This window comes from Mastigoproctus giganteus, chromosome 9 (genome assembly GCF_048544385.1).
Source record: "Mastigoproctus giganteus isolate SK-2022 chromosome 9, ASM4854438v1, whole genome shotgun sequence".
In the NCBI taxonomy this organism is placed as follows: domain Eukaryota; kingdom Metazoa; phylum Arthropoda; class Arachnida; order Uropygi; family Thelyphonidae; genus Mastigoproctus; species Mastigoproctus giganteus.
In genome coordinates this window covers 230,026,103-230,048,157 of record NC_143583.1, presented here as the reverse complement: position 1 = coordinate 230,048,157, position 22,055 = coordinate 230,026,103, and the positions used below count along the sequence as shown (strand labels likewise).

Genomic DNA, 22,055 nt, shown 5'->3' with positions numbered 1-22,055 from the left:
CCATCATTCACAAGAGAAGACTCATCTTTGCCATCAAAATGATGGTCGGCATTATTTCAGTACCAGATTTCTGGGCTAACTGCGGATGGAGGATCCCAGTCCCAAGCCTTAGGACTAATCCAATCCTACAAGCCATTCCAAACCGGTTCCTACCTGTGCAAATGCTGCAAGACAGTCCTTGTACGGTGACCTCTACAAATTTGCAGTCGACAAGGAACATAGGAAGAAAGTACTCTGTCGACTTCCTTACCAGGACCACGTCAGAGAACACTAGAACCTGCTCCCGGAGACTTATTCATCACTGCCTTGAATCTGTCATCCCAGTTTTCAAACCTTTCAGGAGCAAATTTTTTTTTTTTTTTTTCGTTTTTTGTTTATTATGGGAACCCATGGCTTGTAGCCATGAAGGGAGTTGTATACAGCAATGTGCCTTCTGTATATAATAAAGAGTTCTTCTAAAATATAAAACACACTCAAAATGTGACAAGTAGTTAAAAAGGTGTCAATTCTCACATGCCATAAAGCCCATAAAAACTTTGTTTTTATACAGCGCAAGGACAGCAAGGCCATAATGCATCTAACTATTGTGATGTTAAATACATAGTTTTGTATATAAATGTTGTTAAAGTTCACAGTTGTACCCGTTTAAGGAATGAAAAAAATTTGGTCATGTGTGGTGTATCTGCCAGGAGGTCAGCAATACTGAAAGAATTGTTCATCCTGAAAAAAAAAAACAAAACGGTAAACATAGCTTGTCGGTCACTATTGTATTTGGGACAATCAATGAGTACATGTTGGACAGAGAGCTAAGTGTTGCAATTTGTACAGTGTTGGGCCAGTTGCCTCAAGCAAATAAAGATGCATCAGGCATCATCATCAGCCATTTCAATCCACTGCAGGATGAAGGCCTCTCCAGCAACTTTCCAGTTCCTTCTGTTTTGAGCACTGGCCATCCATTTACTACTCAAAAAAACTCATGAATTTCATCTATCCATCTCCACCTTTGTCTTCCAGGTTTTCTTCTAGCTCCTCTTGGGTACCATTCTGTTATTTTCTTAGTCCATCTGTCATCATGTCTTCGAGCTATGTGTCCTGCCAAAGACCATTTTAGTTCTTTAGTTTTGATAAGAATGTCCTTTACTTGAGTTTGCTGCCTAATCCATGTGTTTCTCTTCTTATCTAACAGTCTGATTCCCAGTATAATTCATTCCATTCTTTGCTGTGTAGTCCTCAGCTTCTCTTCCATTCTTTTGGTGAGTGCCCAAGTTTCACTTCCATAAGTCATGGTGGGGAGTATACATTGATTCATTATTTTACATTTCAGACAAACTGGGATATTGCTCTTCAGTATGTGACTATATTTCCTGAATGCTATCCATCCAAAATTTATTCTTCTCTTGACTTCCAGCCATTTATCATTATTACAGCTAATAACTTGTCCCAGATAAGTATGACTCCACCTTTTCAATTTCTGCTGCTTCAATCATTATTTCCCTTTCCATGGCATACTTGTTCATCATTACTTTTGTTTTAGCCATATTCATCTTTAGTCCAAAATCCTTACTAACTGTGCATAACTGATTAAGATTTTCCTCTAATTCTTTAGGATCGTGGCTTATGACCACAATGTCATCTGCAAATTGTAAATGGTTTAGGTACTCTCTTCTGTTCACATTGACTCCTTTCTGCGACCAGTCTAATCTTCTGAAAGCTTCCTCAAGGGCAGCAGTAAACAGCTTTGGAGATATTGTCTCCTTGTCGAACTCCTTTCTCAATTCTAAATTTCCTACTGTCCTTGTCTAGTCTAATAAAGGAGGTAGAAATCTCATATATTTTCTTCAAAATCATAATATATGGGGTATCTATGCCTTGTCTTTCCAGTGCCCAAAACATTGCCTTATGCTGTATGGAGTCAAATGCCTTTTCATAATCCACAATTGCCAGGCATAATGGTGTTTTATATTCATTTGCTTTCTCCATTAGCTGTGATATTACGTGAAGGTGATCCATAGTTGAGAATCCTGTCCTAAAGCCAGCTTGCTCTTTCGGTTGATTCTCATCAAGTATTCTTTCTAATCTGTTAGTAATGTGAACAACTTGTAAATGTGGGATAACAAGCTAATTGGTCTATAATTTCCAATTTATCTCCTTTCTTATGCAGCAAAACTATGATTGCATTATTCCACTGCTTAGATGTCACACCTTTTCTAATGCACTTTGTGAAGAGCCTTGCCAGTTTTTGTATTATGTCTCTTCCTCCCTATTTTAACAACTCTACAGTACCTACTTCTTCCCCTGGGGCTTTCCGATTCTTAATTTTCTTCAATGCATGTTCTACCTGATCAGGAAGAATATCGGGTATGTCGTATGTGTTGCTACTTTGCAATCCATCTTCCCCACTGCTGGTATCATTCCCTCACTCCTTGTATAATTCTCTATAGTAGTCTTCTGCTATTTGAATTATGTCTTCTCTGCTGTTTATAAGTACACCATTGCTATTCTTCAGTTTCAGTATCATTTGTCTTTCTGTATTACTGCTCATGGCTGCTGATTTAAATCTTTTGTTTTCCCTTAATGCTTGTTCTACTTTTCTTGTGTTAAATCTTCTTATGTCCTCTGAGTCTCTTTCTAATGGCTTTGCATAACTCAGTATACTCAATTTTCTCCCTGTCAGTGTTTTTCTTGCTCTTCATTTGTCATCTTCAGTTCATCATGACAAGTGTTTCTTGACTAATTTTTTCTTCTTTGGATTTCTGTTTGCCTATAGGTTTCTTTCGCTTTATCACTTTCAGAAAGTTGTAATATTACTCGTGAATATCTTGGTCCTGAGCAGTCTGCAGAAGCTCAAACTTGTTCTTAAGTTACAGTACATACTGCTTTTTCTCCTCCTCTGTTATCTCAAAGACCTTTGTATTATTTACTTGAGTCAGTTTTTTCCTTTCCTACATCTATATCAAGTGTACATCTTACCATTCTGTGATCACTTCCAACATTTACCTTATTCAGGACAGTAACATCATTCACAATATATCTTCTGTTAGTGAGGATGAAGTCTATTTCATTAGTTGTTAATCCATTTGGACTCTTCCATGTCCACTTTGTTCACCCTTTTCTTGAAAAAAAAGGGTTCATTACTGACAATCCTTGAGATTCTGCAAATTCCACAAGTCTTTCACCTCTTATTTCTTTCACCAATTCCAAAATTTCCTCTTTCTGCGCTGTTTTGCCTTTTTCCAACCTTAGCATCGAAGTCCCCCATAATAGTGTAGTGGGTTTTCTGCTCATCTAGAAGACTCCATTTCGGTGTACATTTCTTCAACCTCTTCATCATCATGGCTCGATGTTGGTGCATAAATCATTATAATCTTTAGCTTGTACCTCTTAAATTTTGAGTATTAGTCTTGACACCTTGTCAGGCATGTGTGGCCTATCCATAATCGGGCTAGTATGCTTTTCTTGTTGGTTGTCATGTATATTAGATCTCCATGGTTTTAGATCTTTTTTTATACCAAGTAGTTTATTGTTGTCTTTACTCTGCGAGATGTGCTGCCATTGTTCAAGGCATAATTTCTTTATATTATACTTGTAGTCAGATGCAGGTGTAGTGAATGATTGGTCTATAGTATCAGTAGCAGTTTTGGCAGCCTGTTTGTTTCCAGAAATTCCAGCGTGACCAGGGATCCAACAAAAGAGAACTTTGTTTCTTCTGGTTTAATTTAGTCAGAATATTCCAGATCTGTCTAAGTAAGGGGTTATCATTGTTTGTATTGTGTTGTATAGCACTAATGGAGTCTGTATAAATAATGCTGTGCAGTCTTGTTCTTAAGAGTGTGTAGTTAAAGCTATGTGGATAGCACATAGTTCTGCAGTATAGTTGCTACATTCACTGGGGAGCATTTTGGATATGGTAATGTAAGGAAATACTGCTGCTGCACCAACATGCTTGTCAGTTTTAGATCCATCTGTGTATATTGGTGCATTGGGCTTGATACAAAACCCTGCCTGCACCTGCAAATTTGCAGAAAGTGTATTCAGCAAATTTGCAGAACATGTATTCAAACGGTGATGGCTCACCCAAACTAGGATCCTGCCTAGACATGACCAACCTGTGGGTTCCACTATATCCTAGCAGAATTCCTAACAAGAACCCACTGACAATAACTACAAAACTCAGAAGACAGTCCAGACCATGACCCATATGGGGGTGGGATTACACAATCTGACTCAGTCACGCTGAGTGGGAAACAGGCCTCAGCCTAGTACGCTCCCTACCGGAGAACCACTCACTAACCCTTACAGGGTAGGATATCAACCTCTTCAGGGATGCACCACTAGGTGGACTTGCTGACTCCTTTCCAGGGTGGGATTGACTCACTGTCCATCAGTACAATCTATATTTTTTTTACTACTCTCATCACTTAGTTTTCTAGGGAATGCCTCCTCCCATTCCCAACTTAGTATTTTCTTATCCTCCCACCCAAACATTCCATATTTCTCCTACTATCACCAAGTCCTTTCACTTACTATTTGGTGACCCCCCCCCTGTACCCTGGGACCCCAGTAAAGAGTCATCGATAGTTGAACCTGGTGTGCTGTTATTGTTATGTTATTTGGTTTTTTTAGGAGCATTAGCAACTAAGGCCATATTGCTCCGGGAATATGCGGTGGTCATTCCCTGACCTTTGCGCATCCTTTGTATTTGGTGATGACTGGATTGAACCCCAGTCTAATCAAGAAGAGCGTGTTACGCACTGCTGCTCCTTCCCACCTGGCTACAGAGGTGCAACCTGGTGTGCCTCCATGCAGCTAGGGATAGGGGTCAGGGGCACTAGACCTGGTGCACCCTGGCTGCTATTTGTGGGGCATGTATTTATAGTATGTTCTGTTGGGACATGGTGTATTTTCCCCAGGCTGTGAATGGAAAGTCACGCAGCAGTATATGATACATCCATGGTGGGATTGTATGAGAGACAGTAGACTGTATCGTACTCAGATCAATTTGCCAGTCAGCTTGTAGTGAGCTAAGACCTATTCCGGTTGGTGGGGTTATAGATGGGTAAGCTCTATAAAAGGTTTTCCCATTTAGGATAGAAAAGACCATTCCAAGTGGGATGTTTTGGATTCCTTTGAGTTTTGCAGCATACTTTAATAAAAGTATTTGTCTGCATAGCTGTAAGGGTGTTTCAGCTCATAGGGGGCATACTGCATATCATCAGTGATGTGCAGTATGCCCCCAGTGCAAGACAAAGGGCACTATGGTGTACAGGATCAAGCCAACCTAAAGCACTTGGTCTAGCAGAGCTACAGAACCATATAATCCAGATATGACTGTATTAATGCATGGTAGAGATGTAGTGGCATGTAATGGTCGATTTATGCCTGATAGAACTCTTAAGATGTTAAGCTTTTTAAGATGGTTAATTGGAGCATTTTTATATGTTCAAGGAAAGTGAGTTTTTGGTCAAATACCATACCAAGAAAGCAGACACTAGGGACCACTAGTATAACTCGATTTTGTAGTCTAGGTTCCGAATGTTGGTGTATCCCACCCATTTTTTGGTACAAGAGACAAAATCCAATCTTTTGGGATCATTTAGCTATTTTGTTGATGGTACATTGTAACTGTCTTTCTATTCTCATATTAGGCAAATGGCAGGCAGTACTGCAGTCATCAGCGTACAGGGTAGTGGATATTGTTTGTGGTAGGTCATGTGTTATTGAATTCATTATTATACTAAAGAGAGTGGCACTTAGCACTGACCCTTGTGGTACTCCTTCCTGAATAAATTTAAGATAAGTGGTTGTGAACTCTAACTTGAAATGAGCAGCGGTGCAGGAAGTTTCTGCACTGCTGCTCATTTCCCAGATCGTTAGGGTTCGCATAATACCATATCTCCAAGAAGTGTCAAAGGCTTTTTTTGATGTCAAAGAGGACCATTTCAAGGTCATTTCACAGATGTTTATTTCTGTCTTGATCAAAAGGTCAAGAGTGAATCTACCTTCCCAGAAACCACATTGCACTGGATTTAGATCATTTTGAGCTAGAAACCAGGTTAGCCAGTTGACCATTTTTTACATGACCTTGCTCATACAGCTGGTGAGTGCAATAGGTTGATAATGTTGTGGATTTTTAAGGTCTTTACCTGATTTTGGAAATGCCAAAACTTAAGCATGACGCCATTTGTCGGGGAAAGTGTTTTCTTTGAATATTCTGTTATAGAGGAGAATAGTATTGAGGGCCAGTTTGGCAAGTTTTACTATCATGATGTAGTGGATTCCATGTGGCCCTGCTTCACTGAGTTTAGTAGAGGATAGAGCATGGTGCAACTCTGACATTGTGAAGGGGAGATTGTATGTAGAAATTGAAGCTGATTCAAAACTGATAGTTTTTTTCAGCTTGTGCTTTGTGTGCCTGAAAATATGGTGAGTATGATGTCAAAGCCAATATTTCCATGAAGGAAATATTTCTACCCAGGGTGTTTGCAATCTCCTCTGGTTTTGTAATATCATAGCCATTGACAATGAGCATGGGACAGCTAACGTGTGGGTGTTTTGCATACATCTGCTGTATTTTGGCCCATATTGTTTGGGGTTTTTGTCGTTCTTTTAATTGTGGAAGCGATGCGTCTCCATGCTTCCCTTTTGCTAGTCTGCCCGACTCATTTTGCCTTTGCTCTTGCTGTTTAAAGCAGATGAGGTTTTCTGTTGTTGGGTACTTCCTGAAGACATTCCAGGCTCTGTTCTTCTGTTTTTTTTTTAGCTGCACTACATTCATCATACCACCATCATACCACCAATTCCAAAAAAATCCAAATTTTTGTTGGATTTTCAGCAGACAAAGCAATTCCAAATTTTTGGAATTGCTTTGTCTGCTGAACGTAGTATTTGGCTGGATATATATTATATTGCTAGGTTTATGGATGTTTATTGTATCTGGTTTTCTTCTAGCATTACCAGCTGCTTATACATATCCCATTCAGCTTTAGAAAAGCTCCATTTGGGGATTCAGCTAATCAAAATATAAGCTATGCTGTGCATAGAGAAACATCAATAGCTGATGTAGATCCTCCAGGAAGAGGTGTATAGGCGTGAGCCCCATTATTGAGAGTTATCGGATTATGTTGATCAAGTAGGTTTTCAATAGTTTGTCCAGGTTATGGTTTCCCCACAGTGGATGGTGACTGTTGAGGTCTCCTAAGATGCAGGAGGGTTTGGGAAGTTGTATCACTAATTCTTCTAAGTCAGCATAGCTTATATTTTGATTAGGTGGCAAGTATGAGACTATGACCTGTATACAGTACCCAAGGTGTGTCCTGACCATTGCCTTATATAAGGAGATAATCACCTCCTTATCCCTGCTAGACAAATTCCTGTATATCATTGACAAGACACTATGAGCTACTCTTGCAGACCGTCTGCAAGGCTCAGAAAATTTCATATCTTCCTGCATAATTACCCCCAGGTCCTTTTTGTTCTCTACCACTGTCAGTGTAGTACCACAGATTTGATACGTCACTCGGGGGATGCTGCTTCCGATATGTAGTACTTTATATTTGTCAATGTTAAATTTCATTTGCCACCTCTCAACCCATCTGCTCAACTTTTCTAGATCTTGTTACAGCAGCGTACTGTCATTAGTGTCCTTAACAACCCGGCCAACCTTTGTATCATCTGAAAACTTGGACATTAAGCTTGATATACCATCATCAATATCATTTATAAATACAGAAAACAACGACAGACCCAATACTGAACTCTGAGGGACTCTACTAATAACATTAAGTCCACAATGAGCAGTGTCCACTGATTACCACTCTGTCTTCTCCCCCTCAACCATCCCTTTATCCATAGCAGCAATTTGCCTTCAATGTCACACTGTTCCAATTTGTGCAGCAGTCTTGCATGTGCAACAGTGTATCAAAAGCCTTTCTAAGATCCATGTGTATCAAAAGCCTTTCTAAGATCGATGTGTATCAAAAGCCTTTCTAAGATCTAAATATATGATTTTTACCGCTCCTGGAACAGAGAAGTTTTTTCTGATTTATTTTCTCTTTTATTAGCTTAAATTGGCATATTAACTTATTTTCTAGAGTAGTTTTATATTCTTATTTACGATACTTAGATTAAAGTAACTTAGATAGAGATTTTGTAGGTATTACTTAGTATCGGAAAGGGTATCAAATCCACATGTTTACTGTTCGTAAATAGCCGCCATTGCTACGCGATACAAAATATCTCGAAATAGATACCATAAGCATAATATAGTACAGTATAGCACATAATATTGTCAATTAATCAGATAATTAATCTTGTTGAACCTCATTGTCAATTAAATTGTACTTTTAACTATGCATATAACGAATTGGGTTACGTAACATAAATAATTAGTAAAAAATAAATAATTAATACTTAACTTGATACGGAAGTTATATAAAGGGATTTCGTAGATAACACTTGATACTGAAACAAATATAGAGTTATAACTGTGTTGAGATATAAGTTTAGGGTTTTAATTTTGTACTGAAATTGAAATTAAATCTAAATCATGACTCTGACCACCAGAGCAGCAAAGCAAAATGCTCAAGCTAATGGGAGTGCTGTGGCTCAGGGGAGAACTGAGGGGGGCAGTTGCCCTCTGAATCACAGCCTAGTAAAATGCACTAATTGCTTAAATGTTTGCGGAGCTGTCAGGTACGGGACATGATACTGCCATTGGGGATGTCTTTGTGTGTGCGCGATGCAAGGAGTAAGGAAATCAGGCAACAACTCAGCATTGTTATGGGCCTATATGAGAGCTTGAAGGACAGGGTGGATGCCCTCGAAGCATTAAAAGTGAGGGGCCCATCAAGATCTGAGCTGCCCACACCAATGCCAGAGCTTGCACTTGGTCATCGCACAACACAGCGGCAGCCCCCAAGGCAGAATGCGCTGGTCCCAAAGGAACTAGTAGTAGTTGGTGACTATTGTCAGGGAAACGGAAAACATGCTTTGTAAAAAAGATAGGTGGAACAGGACCAGGGTATGTCTGCCAGGGGCAAAGGTTGATGACGTTGTAGAGCAGACATCATCTTTTAAAGGCACAAAAGGTGATATAGTTGTACACGTTGGCACTAATGATATTAAGAGTAGGAGACAGGCGGCATTACTTAACAAGTACAGGTCACTGTTGAAAAAAAGCCGTGAATTAGGATTCAATTTGAAAGTGTCTGCAATTCTGCCCAGACACGATAGGAGGGAGTATATGATGAGAGCCCTGTCAATCAATTCGGCCTTGGAAGGATTGTGCAAGGCTCAAGGGGTAGAATTTTTTTCAGCCTGGTCTGTACTTGTTAACAGGAGAGACTGCTTCTACAGGGATGCGATACACTTAAATAGAAAGGGTGCAAGAATGTTTGCTGATGCTATCGAAGCAGTGTTAGGAGGGTCGGAAAACTGCTAGATTGGGGGGATACCAGGACTAATAGATTAATAGTAGCCACTGGCAGAGGTGAAAGTGATTCTTGCACTGCTTCTATTGGAATGAGCCACAGCCTGGAAAATAAGATGCAAGATAGTTCAGAGACTGCTGGGAATCATTGGGGTACAAATAAACACATAGGTTGTGTTAGGGTAGCTAAGAAAAAGAACAGGTGCATGTATACTTGCGTGTACACCAATGCTAGGAGTTTAGTAAATAAATTTGATGAATTTGAGGTATTGCTCAAAACATTGTGGGGATTTCAGAGACGTGGTGTCACACAGACATAAGGAATGCAGAACTGGAATTTGGGGAGTACAATGTCTACAGAAAGGATAGACAGGGTAGGAAGGGAGGAGGGGTTATGCTATTAGTTAAGAAATACATAACATCCAAGGAAGTGAAGCCAGTTGACATTGCTGGACAGTGCAGTGTCGAGTCACTTTGGTGTGACATAAGCATTGGGAGATCAAAATTGAGTAGGAGTGTGCATGACTCTGATGAGTATAATAAGAAACTGTACGGGGAAATAGAGTGGGCCAGTAAATCAGAGTGTCTTATAATGGAGGCTTTTAATTTCCCAGATATTGACTGCAATTTGTGGGTTGGTCACTCGCACACTAGCAAGGCTTTTGTGGATTTATTGGATGATTGTTTTCTACATCAGCATGTTCGGGAGGCAACTGGAGGGAGTAATACTCTTGATTTGATTATCAGTAGTGATTCTTCATGCATTAAGAATCTGCAGGTAAATGAACCACTAGGTGGCAGTGATCACTGTGTGCTGAAGTGGGATTTACTGAAAGAGGTAACTACCATTAGGGGTAAAGGGAAGGGTTATTGCTTTCATAAAGGCGACTACGATGGACTGAGACAGTATTTAAATTATATACATTGGGACCAACTGATGATGTTACCAACAGCAAATTCAAAATGGGAAGCATTCAAAGAACTTATCTTGGAAGCTAGTAGGCTTTACATACCAACTAAGAAATATTGTTCAAGGTTTAGGCCTAAGTGGATGTCAGATGAACTAATGAGACATATGGCAGAGAAGAAAAATGCATGGGATACATAAAATTAACACGTGACACAGAAGCCTATGATAGATACAAGTTGATCTGTAACCCAGTTACAAAGGAGGTTAGGCAGGCAAAGGCAGATTACGAGAAATCCTTGGCAAGGGATGCAAAGAAAAACAGCAAAGAGTTCTTTACTTATGTAAACTCTAGAAGGAAGGGGATGAATCAGATTGGTCCACTTGATATTGATGGGTCAACTCTTGATGATCCTGCTCAGGTAGCTAACAAACTAAATTAATATTTTGCATCGACATTCATACATGAGGAGTTATTCAGCGAGGGGAATGCCAGAGGTGTATTCAACTCTGTCAGTAAGCTAGAGAATCTTGTAAATAACTGAGAATAAAGTGGAGGAGAAATTGTTGAATATAAATACAAGAAAGGCACCTGGGGTGGATGGGATCTATCCAGTTATATTAAAGAAAGCAGCAAAGGAAGTAAGCAAACCATTAGCCATAATTATGAGAGCTTCCTTGGACTCACAGGAAGTACCCATGGACTGGAGATGTGCAAATGTAACCCCAATTCACAAAGGAGGATCAAAGGGCAACACAAATAATTATAGACCTGTTAGTTTAACTTCTGTTCATGGAAAATTAATGGAGGCACTGGTTAAAGAAGCACTGCAGGATCATCTAGACAAGACTTCAGTCATAGCTCAGACACAGCATGGTTTTGTTAAGGGGAAGTCTTGCCTGACTAATTTGATTGGATACTATGATGCAGTCACAAAAAAAATTGGATGCAGGGAATAACTTTGATATTATATACTTGGATCTTAGAAAGGCTTTTGATACTGTTGCACATGGAAGACTGCTGCACAAATTGGAGCAGTGTGGCATTGGAGGCAAATTGCTGCTATGGATAAAGGGGTGGTTGAGGGGGAGAAGACAGAGTGGTAATCAATGGACACTGCTCATTGTGGACTAATGTTATTAGTGGAGTCCCTTAAGGTTCAGTATTGGGTCCATTATTATTGTATTTATTTCTGTATTTGTGTCTAGCTCTGTGTTTTTATGCTGTATTTGTGATCGGTATTTTGTAGTCTTTTTGTATGTTCGCTGTATTTTGTAGCCTTTTTGTATTTGTACGCCGTACTTATCTTATCTAGATGTGAACCCCTGGCGCTCGTCGCCGTGATGGGATATTGTGCTGTAACTCTACTTCACAATAAAGATTTATTTATTTATTTATTATTGTTTTCTGTATTTATAAATGATATTGATGATGGCATATCAAGCTTAATGTCCAAGTTTGCAGACGATACGAAAGTTGGCAGGGTTGTCAAGGACACTACTGACACTATGCTACTGCAACAGGATCTGGAAAGGTTGAGCAGATATGCTTCGAGGTGGCAAATGAAGTTTAACATTGACAAATGTAAAGTACTACATATGGGAAACAGCAACCCCAGAGCAACGTATCAACTCTGTGGTACTACACTGACAGTGGTAGAGAATGAAAGGGACCTGGGGGTGGTTGTGCAGGCAGATATGAAGTTTTCTGAGCAGTGCAGACTGGCTGCAAGAGTAGCTCATGGTGTATTGTCGATGATATATAGGAATTTTTCTAGCAGGGATAAGGAGGTGATTATTCCCTTGTATAAGGCAATGGTCAGACCACACCTAGATTACTGTATTGAGGTCTAGAGGCCTCATTTCAAGAAGGATGTAGAGATGCTGGAAAGAGTACAGAGAAGGGCAACAAGATTAGTGAATGGAACAAAGGGGTGCTCTTACGAAGAAAGGCTTAAGTTTCGCAAATTACAGTGTCTGGAGACTAGGCACTGGCGAGGTGATCTGATAGAGGTGTATAAAGCCTTGAATGGCTTGAGCATGCTCAATGCTGATGTGATTCTTCCTCTTGCTCAGAATAATCAGATTTTCCCGCCATTGTGATACGATAGTTGTATGCCGTACTAGATAGCGTTAGTTGAACTTCGTTAGGAGTTAAATTGTACGTTTAAATAAATACATATAACGACTTAGATTACAAATGTAATATAATTAATTATATTTAACATAATTAATAACATAACATAATTAATTAATAAATTAATAGAATCATGACTCAGACCAGAGCAGCAAAGCAAAAGGCTCAAGCTAATGGAAGCGCTGTGGCTCAGAGCAGAACTGAGGGGGGCAGTTGTCCTCTGACTCACAGCCTTATAAAATGCACTGTTTGCTTGATGTTTGCAGAGCAATCGGGTACGGGACATGATACTGCCAAGGGGGATGTCTTTGTGTGTGCGCGATGCAAGGAGTGTATCGATATCAGGCAACAACTCGGCGTTCTTGTGGGCCTATATGAGAGCTTGAAGGACAGGGTGGATGCCCTCGAAGAAACTAAATTGAGGGGCCCATCAGGCTCTCAGCTGCCCACATCAATGCCAGAGCTTGCACTTGGGCATCGCGTGACACAGAGACAACCCCCAAGGCAGAATGCGCTGGTCCCGAAGGAACTAGTAGTTGTTGGTGACTCTATTGTCAGGGAAACGGGGAACATGCTTTGTAAAAAAGATAGGTGGAACAGGACCAGGGTATGTCTGCCAGGGGCAAAGGCTGATGACGTTGTAGAGCGAATATCATCTTTTAAGGGCACAAAAGGTGATATAGTTGTACACGTTGGCACTAATAATATTAAGAGTAGGAGACCGGCAGAATTACTTAACAAGTACAGGTCACTGTTGAACAAAAGCCGAGAATTAGGGTTGAATTTGAAAGTGTCTGCAATTCTGCCCAGACACGATAGGAGGGAGTATATGATGAGAGCCTTGTCGATCAATTCGGCCCTGGAAAGATTGTGCAAGGTTCAAGGGGTAGAATTTTTTTCAGCCTGGACTGTACTTGTTAACAGGAGAGATTGCTTCTACAGGGATGGGATACACTTAAATAGAAAGGGTGCAAGAATATTTGCTGATGCTATCGAGGCAGTGTTAGGTGGGTCGGAAAACTGCTAGCTTGGGGGGAGACAAAGACCAATAGATTGACAGTAGCCACTGGCAGAGGTGAAAGAGATTCTTGCACTGCTTCTATTAGAATGAGCAGAAGCCTGAAAAACAAGATGCATGGTATTTCAGAGACTGCTGGGAGCCATTGCGGTACAAGTAAACACATGGGTTGTGTTAGGGTGGCTAAGAATAGAAACAGGTGCAGGTATACTTGCGTGTACACCAATGCTAGGAGTTTAGTAAATAAATTTGATGAATTTGAGGTATTGCTCAAAACATCAAAGGCAGATATTGTTGGGATATCAGAGACGTGGTGTCACACAGATATAAGGGATGCAGAAATGCAATTTGGGGAGTACAACGTCTACAGAAAGGATAGACAGGATAGGAAGGGGGGAGGGGTTATGCTATTAGTTAAGAAACACATAAAAACCAAGGAAGTGAAGCCAGTCGACATCGCTGGACAGTGCAGTGTTGAGTCAGTTTGGTGTGACATAAGCATTGGGAGATCAAAATTGAGAGTAGGAGTGTGCTATAGGCCTAATGACTCTGATGAGTATAATAAGGAACTGTACAGGGAAATAGAGTGGGCCAGTAAATCAGAGAGTCTTATAATGGGAGATTTTAATTTCCCAGATATTGACTGGAATTTGGGGGCTGGATACTCACACACTAGCAGGGCTTTTGTGGATTTATTGGATGATTGTTTTCTACATCAGCATGTTCGGGAGGCAACTAGAGGGAGTAATACTCTTGATTTGATTATCAGCAGTGATTCTTCATGCATTAAGAATCTGCAGATAAATGAACCACTAGGTGGCAGTGATCACAGTGTGCTGAAGTGGGATTTACTCAATGAGGTAACTACCATTAAGGGTAAAGGGAAGGGTTATTGCTTCCGTAAAGGCGACTACGATGGACTGAGACAGTATTTAAATTCTATACAGTGGGACCAACTGATGATGTTACCAACAGCAAATTCAAAATGGGAAGCATTCGAAGAACTTATCTTGGAAGCTACTAGGCTTTACATACCAACTAAGAAATATTGTTCAAGGTTTAGGCCAAAATGGATGTCAGATGAACTAATGAGGCATATGGCAGAGAAGAAAAATGCATGGGATACTTACAAATTAACACATGACACAGAAGCCTATGATAGATACAAGTTGATATGCAACCAAGTTACAAAGGAGGTTAGGCAGGCGAAGGCAGATTACGAGAAATCCTTGGCAAAGGATGCAAAGAAAAACAGCAAAGAATTCTTTACTTATGTAAACTCTAGAAGGAAGGGGATGAATCAGATTGGTCCACTTGATATTGATGGGTCAACTGTTGATGATCCTGCTCAGGTAGCTAACAAACTAAATGAATATTTTGCATCGACATTCACACATGGGGAGTTATTCAGCAAGGGGAATGCCAGAGGTGTATTCAACTCTAGCAGTAAGCTACAGAATCTTGAAATAACTGCGAGTAAAGTGGAGGAGAAACTGTTGAAGATAAACACAAGAAAGGCACCCGGGGTGGATGGGATCTATCCAGTTATATTAAAGGAGGCAGCAAAGGAAGTAAGCAAACCCTTAGCCATAATTATGAGAGCTTCCTTGGACTCAGGGGAGGTACCCATAGACTGGAAATGTGCAAATGTGACCCCAATTCACAAAGGAGGATCAAAGGCTGACAAGTAATTATAGACCTGTGAGCTTAACTTCTGTTCCAGGAAAATTAATGGAGGCACTGGTTAAAGAAGCACTGCAGGATCATTTAGACAAGACTTCAGTTATAGCTCAGACACAGCATGGTTTTGTTAAGGGGAAGTCTTGCCTGACCAACTTGATTGGATACTATGATGCAGTCACAAAAGAACTGGATGCAGGGAATAACTTTGATATTATATACTTGGATCTTAGAAAGGCTTTTGATGCTGTTGCACATGGAAGACTGCTACACAAATTGGAGCAGTGTGACATTGGAGGCAAATTGCTGCTATGGATAAAGGGGTGGTTGAGGGGGAGAAGACAGAGTGGTAATCAATGGACACTGCTCATCGTGGACTAATGTTATTAGTGGAGTCCCTCAGGGCTCAGTGTTGGGTCCATTGTTTTCTGTATTTATAAATGATGTTGATGATGGTATATCAAGCTTAATGTCCAAGTTTGCAGATGACACAAAGGTTGGCAAGGTTGTCAAGGACACTACTGACACTATGCTGCTGCAACAGGATCTGGAAAGGTTGAGCAGATGGGCTGAGAGGTGGCAAATGAAGTTTAACATTGACAAATGTAAAGTACTACACATGGGAAACAGCAACCCCAGAGCAACGTATCAACTCTGTGGTACTACACTGACAGTGGTAGAGAATGAAAGGGACGTGGGGGTGATTGTGCAGGCAGATATGAAGTTCTCTGTGCAGTGCAGACGGGCTGCAAGAGTAGCTCATGGAGTATTGTCAATGATATACAGGAATTTTTCCAGCAGGGATAAGGAGGTGATTATTCCATTGTATAAGGCAATGGTCAGGCCACACCTAGAGTACTGTATACAGGTCTGGAGGCCTCATTTCAAGAAGGATGTAGAGCTGCTGGAAAGAGTACAGAGAAGGGCAACAAGATTAGTGAATGGAACAAAGGGGTGCTCTTACGAAGAAAGGCTTAAGTTTTGCAAATTACAGTGTCTGGAGACTAGGCACCAGCGAGGTGATCTGATAGAGGTGTATAAAGCCTTGAATGGTTTAAGCATGCTCAATGCTGATGGGATTCTTCCTCTAGCTCAGAAAAATCACCTGAGAGGGCATAAATTCAAATTGAGGAAAGACAGATGTAGGATAGACGTGCGGAAATTTGCCTTTAGCCAGCGGGTGGTTGGTTGGTGGAACAGACTGCCATCCCTTGTGGTGGAGGTTGATAGTCTAAATAAGTTTAAGGCTCAGCTGGACGAGTATTTTGAACGAACAGATGGGTGAAGTGGAAGTGGGTTTTTTTTTTTTTTGGCTGATGCTGCATAAACTTGCTTTCTTGCATCAAATGCCTCTACTAATGCTAATGCTAATAATCACCTGAGAGGGCATAAATTCAAATTGAGAAAAGGCAGATGTAGGATAGACGTGAGGAAATTTGCCTTTAACCAGCAGGTTGTTGGTTGGTGGAATAGACTTACATCCCTTGTCGTCGAGGTTGATAGCCTAAATAAGTTTAAGGCTCAGCTGGACAGGTGTTTCGAATGAACAGAGGAGTGAGTGGAAGTGGTTATTTTTTATTTATTTATTTTTTTTTTTTGGCTGATGCTGCATAAGCTTGCTTTCTTGCATCAGATGCCTCTGCTAATGCTAATATCAAAGTTATTCCCTGCATCCAGTTCCTTTGTGACCACATCATAGTATCCAATAAAATTGGTCAGGCAAGACTTTCCCTTAACAAAACCATGCTGTGTCCGAGCTATAACTGAAGTCTTGTCTAGATGATCCTGCAGTGCTTCTTTAATCATTGCCTCCATTAATTTTCCTGGAACCGAAGTTAAACTAACAGGTATATAATTTCTTGTGTTGTCCTTTGATCCTCCTTTGTGAATTGGGGTCACATTTGCACACCTCCAGTCTATGGGTACCTCTGCTGAGTCCAAAGAAGCTCTCATAATTATGGCTAAGGGTTTGCTTGCTTCCTTTGCTGCCTCTTTTAATATAACTGGATAGATCCCATCCACCACAGTGCTTTTTTATGTTTATCTCCAACAATTTCTGCTCCACCTTCCTCTCAGTTATTACAAAATCATCCAGCTCACTGCCAGAGTTTAACTCACCTCTGGCATTCCCCTCCCTGAATAACTCCTTGTGGCTGAATATAGATGCAAAATACTCATTTAGTTTGTTAGCCACCTGAGCAGGATCATCAACAGTTGAACCATCCATATCCAGTAGACCAATCTGATTCAACCCTTTCCTTCTAGAGTTTACATAGGTAAAGAACTGTTGTTTTTCTTTGCATCCTTTGCCAAAGATTTCTCATCTGCCTTTGCCTGCCTAATCTCCTTTGCGACTTGGTTACAGACCAGCTTATATCTATCATAGGCTTCCATGTCACCCATTAATTATATCTATCCCACATGTCTCATTAGTTCACCTGACATCCATTTAGGCCTAAACCTTGAACAATATTTCTTAGTTGGTATGTAAAGCCTAATAGCTTCCAAGATAAAATTCTTTGAATACTTCCCATTTTGAATTTGCTGTTGGTAACATCATCAGTTGGTCCCACCGTACAGAATTTAAATGCTGTTTCAGACCACTGTAGTCACCTTTACGAAAGCAAAATCCCTTCATTTTACTCCTGATCGTAGTTACCTCTTTGAGTAAATCCCACTTCGGCACACTGTGCTCACTGCCACCTAGTGGTTCCTTTATCTGCAGATTTTATTCTATCTGCAGAATTTAATGTTCAAAAGTCATTTTGAATGTTTAGCATTAGAAGTCTCAATGAGAATGTCTCATGACGCCAGTCTTTTTACAGACTTGAGAGATCCCCCGTCTACTTTAATTCCTTTTAGACTCTAAATGGTAAGAGATTCCCAACTGTGTTTTCACCAGTTGAGGAGATAATTAAGAAAGTTGGACTAGGATAGGTCTCTGTCTCAGTTTTCTGACATTTGGCAGTTCCTGCATTGGAACTGTCTTTTTGGATGTCTGAGATGCATCTAGCAGCCCAGATAAATCAGAGTTTGGTTTACTCATGACAATGTGCTCTTTTTGGCCCTAGGAGATTGTCTTTTCCTCCCAGGTAACCAGACCTGCCACGTGGAGGCAAGAGCTGTGCCACTTGAAGACTGATTTACTGGCCCACTATTTCTCTGTACAGTTGTTTATTATACCCAGAGTCATCAGGCCTATAACACACTCCAATCTCAATTTTGCTTTCCCAACACTTATGTTACACCAAACTAACTCGACATTGCACTGTCCAGCCATGTCAACTGGCTGGATGTCCTTGGATTTTATGCATTTCTTAACTAATACCATAACCCCTCCTCCCTTCCTATCCTGTCTATCCTTCCTGTACACATTGTACTTCCCAAATTCCAGTTCATATTCCTTACATACGTGTGATACTATGTCTCTGATATCCCAACAATATTTGCCTTTGATGTTTTGACCAACACCTCAAATTCATCAAATTTATTTACGAAACTCCTAGCATTGGTGTACATGCAAGTATACATGCACCTGTTCCTATTCTTAACTATCCTAACACAGCCTATGTAGTTACTTGTTCCACAATGGCTCCCAGCAGTCTATGAAATTTCCTGCACCTTGTTTTCCAGGCTGTTGTTCCTTCCAATAGAAACAGTGCAAAAATCACTTTCACTTCTGCCAGTGGCTATGCTAATGTTAATCTATTAGTCTGTGTAACCCCCCAAGCTAGCAGTTTTCCAACTCGCCTAACTCTGCCTCAATAGCATCAGCAAATATTGTTGCACCCATTATATTTAAGTGTATCCCATTCCTTTATAAGCAGTCTCTCCTGTTAACAAGCACAGACCAAGCTAAGAAAAATTCTCCCCTTGAGCCTTGCACAATCTGTCCAGGGCCGAATTGATCGACAAGGCTCACATCACATACTCCCTCCTATTGTGTCTAGGCAGAATTGTAAACACTTTCAAATTCAACCCTAACTCATTGCTTCTTTTCAACACTGATCTGTACTTAATTCTGCCTGTGTACTACTCTTAATATCATTAGCATTAGTAGAGGCATATGATGCAAGAAAGCAAGCTTATTCAGCATCAGCCAAAAAAAAAAAAACCCCACTCCCATTTCACCCCTCTGTTCGTTCGAAATACCTGTCCAGTTGAGCTTTAAATTTGTTTAGGCTATCAACTTCTACAACAAGTGATGGAAGTCGGTTCCACCAACCAACCACCCGCTGGCCAAAGGCAAATTTCCGCACATCTATCCGACATCCGTCCTTCCTCAATTTGAATTTATGCCCTCTGAGGTGATTATTCTGAGCAAGATGAAGAATCCCATTGGCATTGAGCATGCTCAAACCATTCAAAGCCTTATACACCTCTATCAGATCACCTCGCCGGTGCCTAGTCTCCAGACTCTGTAATTTGCAAAACTTAAGCCTTTCTTCGTAAGAGCAACCCTTTGTTCCATTCACTAATCTTGTTGCCCTTCTCTGTACCCGTTCCAGCAGTTCTACATCCTTCTTGAAATGAGGCCTCCAGACCTGTATACAGTACTCAAGATGTGGCCTAACCATTGCCTTATACAATGGAATAATCACCTCCTTATCCCTGCTAGAAAAATTCCTGTATATCATTGACAAGACACCATGAGCTACTCTTGCAGCTCGTCTGCACTGCTCAGAGAACTTCATATCTGCCTGCACAATTACCCCCAGGTTAGTGCAAATGTGTACAACAATATCACCTTTTGTGCCCTTAAAAGATAACTGCTCTACAACATCATCAACCTTTGCCCCTGGTAGACATACCCTGGTCCTGTTCCACCTATCCTTTTTGTTCAATATGTTCCCATTTCCCTGAGAATATTCACCAACAACTAGTTCCTTTGCGACCAGCACATTCTGCCTTCGGATTTGCTGCCATATTGCGTGATGTTCAAGTGCAAGCTGCTCTGGCATTGATGTGGGCAGCTGAGAGCTTGATGGGCCCCTCAATTTAAATCCTTCGAGGGCATCCATAATCCTGTCCTTCAAGCTCTCACATAGGCCCATAACAATGCCGAGTTGGCACCTGATTTCCTCACACCTGATTGACAAACATCAAACAAGCAATACATTTCAAAAGGCTGTGATTCAGAGGACAACCACCCCCTCAGTTCTCCCCTGAGCCACAGCACAACAATGGATTCCTAAGATGTTAGCCTCGTGGAACATAGGCTGGGGATGTTGGATTCATTTATGCTAATCTGGAGAACCAGCAGCGTCACTTGAATATCCACTCACCACGTACAGGTGCCCACATTGAGGGGTATTCTAACACAACTTATCTGTCACTTGTTCCATGATGACTCACAGCAAGTAGGCCTTGGATTTAATTCAAGTTTAGGATTTTACACTCTGAATATAAGTTGACTTTCAAACTTTAGATGATTTTTAGTTTCAATGGTGAACTTATATGCTGGATTATGTGACAAATATTAGAATATCTTTCAAACCTTCAACTTATTAACATTCAGACTTTTGTTTTTGAAATTACCAAAGCAAAACAACACACACACACACAGTAAAGCAACTGTACCAGTTACCCACCAAATTGGAGCTTAGCGATTTTGTAGCGCAAGTGTATTTCTGAATTCTAAATGAAAAGATAAAGCTGACATACTGATTATACTTACATTATACAGCCATAATGTCTTTTGTTGGAGAACCTGTCTCTCCTCCACAGATAAGAGAAATACACAACTGTTCCAAGAGTATTAAATAGCATATAAAAATAGGGGACTATTTTTATGAGAGAACTACAGTACTTGCATGTAGTTTTGGATAGAAATGTCAATTTTGGTATTTAGGATCAAAAGAAAAGAATAAGCTATTCACATATCCAGACTTAAAATACTATTAGTAGAAATGAAATTGTATATTAGTTCAAAGTGTACACTACTTACATTATGCATCCCATTGCCCATACGTCAGCTGGAAATCCATGACCTTTCATACCAAGTACCTCTGGAGCAATGTAGTTAGGAGTTCCACAAACAGTGCTGAAAAATGAAACACTATTAGCTAATTTTAAAAAATTCAACATGGTTATAATTAAAGTTTCCATACCTTAAGCCCTTTGAAAACGAAATGGACTCATTTTAATTTTAATCCATTCTCCAAGTATAAAAGGATTCAGAAAAGAGTAGAAAAAAATATATTAACTTTAATTATAAAGCTCACTACTGAAGGATAAAAACAAAAATCATGGGTGTTAAAACATCTCCTTTTGTCCTCATCCAGAAGCAAAAGATACTTTACAGGGGAATGCAACATATCAAGCATGATGTTTACCACACTTAGTATGACACTGCTTTTTTGAATCTGCTAGGATATGAATTTCAGACAAGTAATTAGCATTGGTAGAGGCACATGATGCAAGAAAGCAAGCTTATGCAGCATCAGCCAAAAAAAAAAAAAAAAATTCCCATTTCACCCCTCCGTTCGTTCCAAATACCTGTCCAGCCCAGCCTTAAATTTATTTAGGCTATCAACTTCCACAACAAAGGATGGAAGTCTGTTCCACCAACAACTATCTGCTGGCTAAAGGCAAACTTCCATATCTATCCTACACCTGCCTTTCCTCAATTTGAATTTTTGTCCTCTCAGGTGATTATTCTGAGCAAGAGGAAGAATCCCATCAGCACTGAGCATGCTCAAACCATTCAAAGCTTTATACACCTCAATCAGATCACCTCTCAGGTGCCTAGTCTCCAGACACTGTAGTTTGCAAACCTTAAGCCTTTCTTCCATTCACTAATCATGTTCTTCTCTGTACTCGTTCCAACAGCTCTACATCCTTCTTAAAATGAGGCCTCCAGACCTGTATACAGTACTCAAGGTTG

The 22,055-nt window shown here is 40.3% G+C and overlaps 1 protein-coding gene across 1 annotated transcript in view; it reads right to left on the bottom strand.

Moving 5' to 3' along the window:
• The window catches only part of LOC150081166 (serine/threonine-protein kinase PLK2-like), a 316,839-nt gene that overhangs the window by 108,117 nt on the left and 186,667 nt on the right, over positions 1–22,055 (bottom strand). The window contains exon 5 of the mRNA XM_090380951.1: positions 21,117–21,212. Coding sequence (XP_090237077.1) covers positions 21,117–21,212 — 96 coding nt within the window. The remainder of the gene's footprint in view (positions 1–21,116; positions 21,213–22,055) is intronic.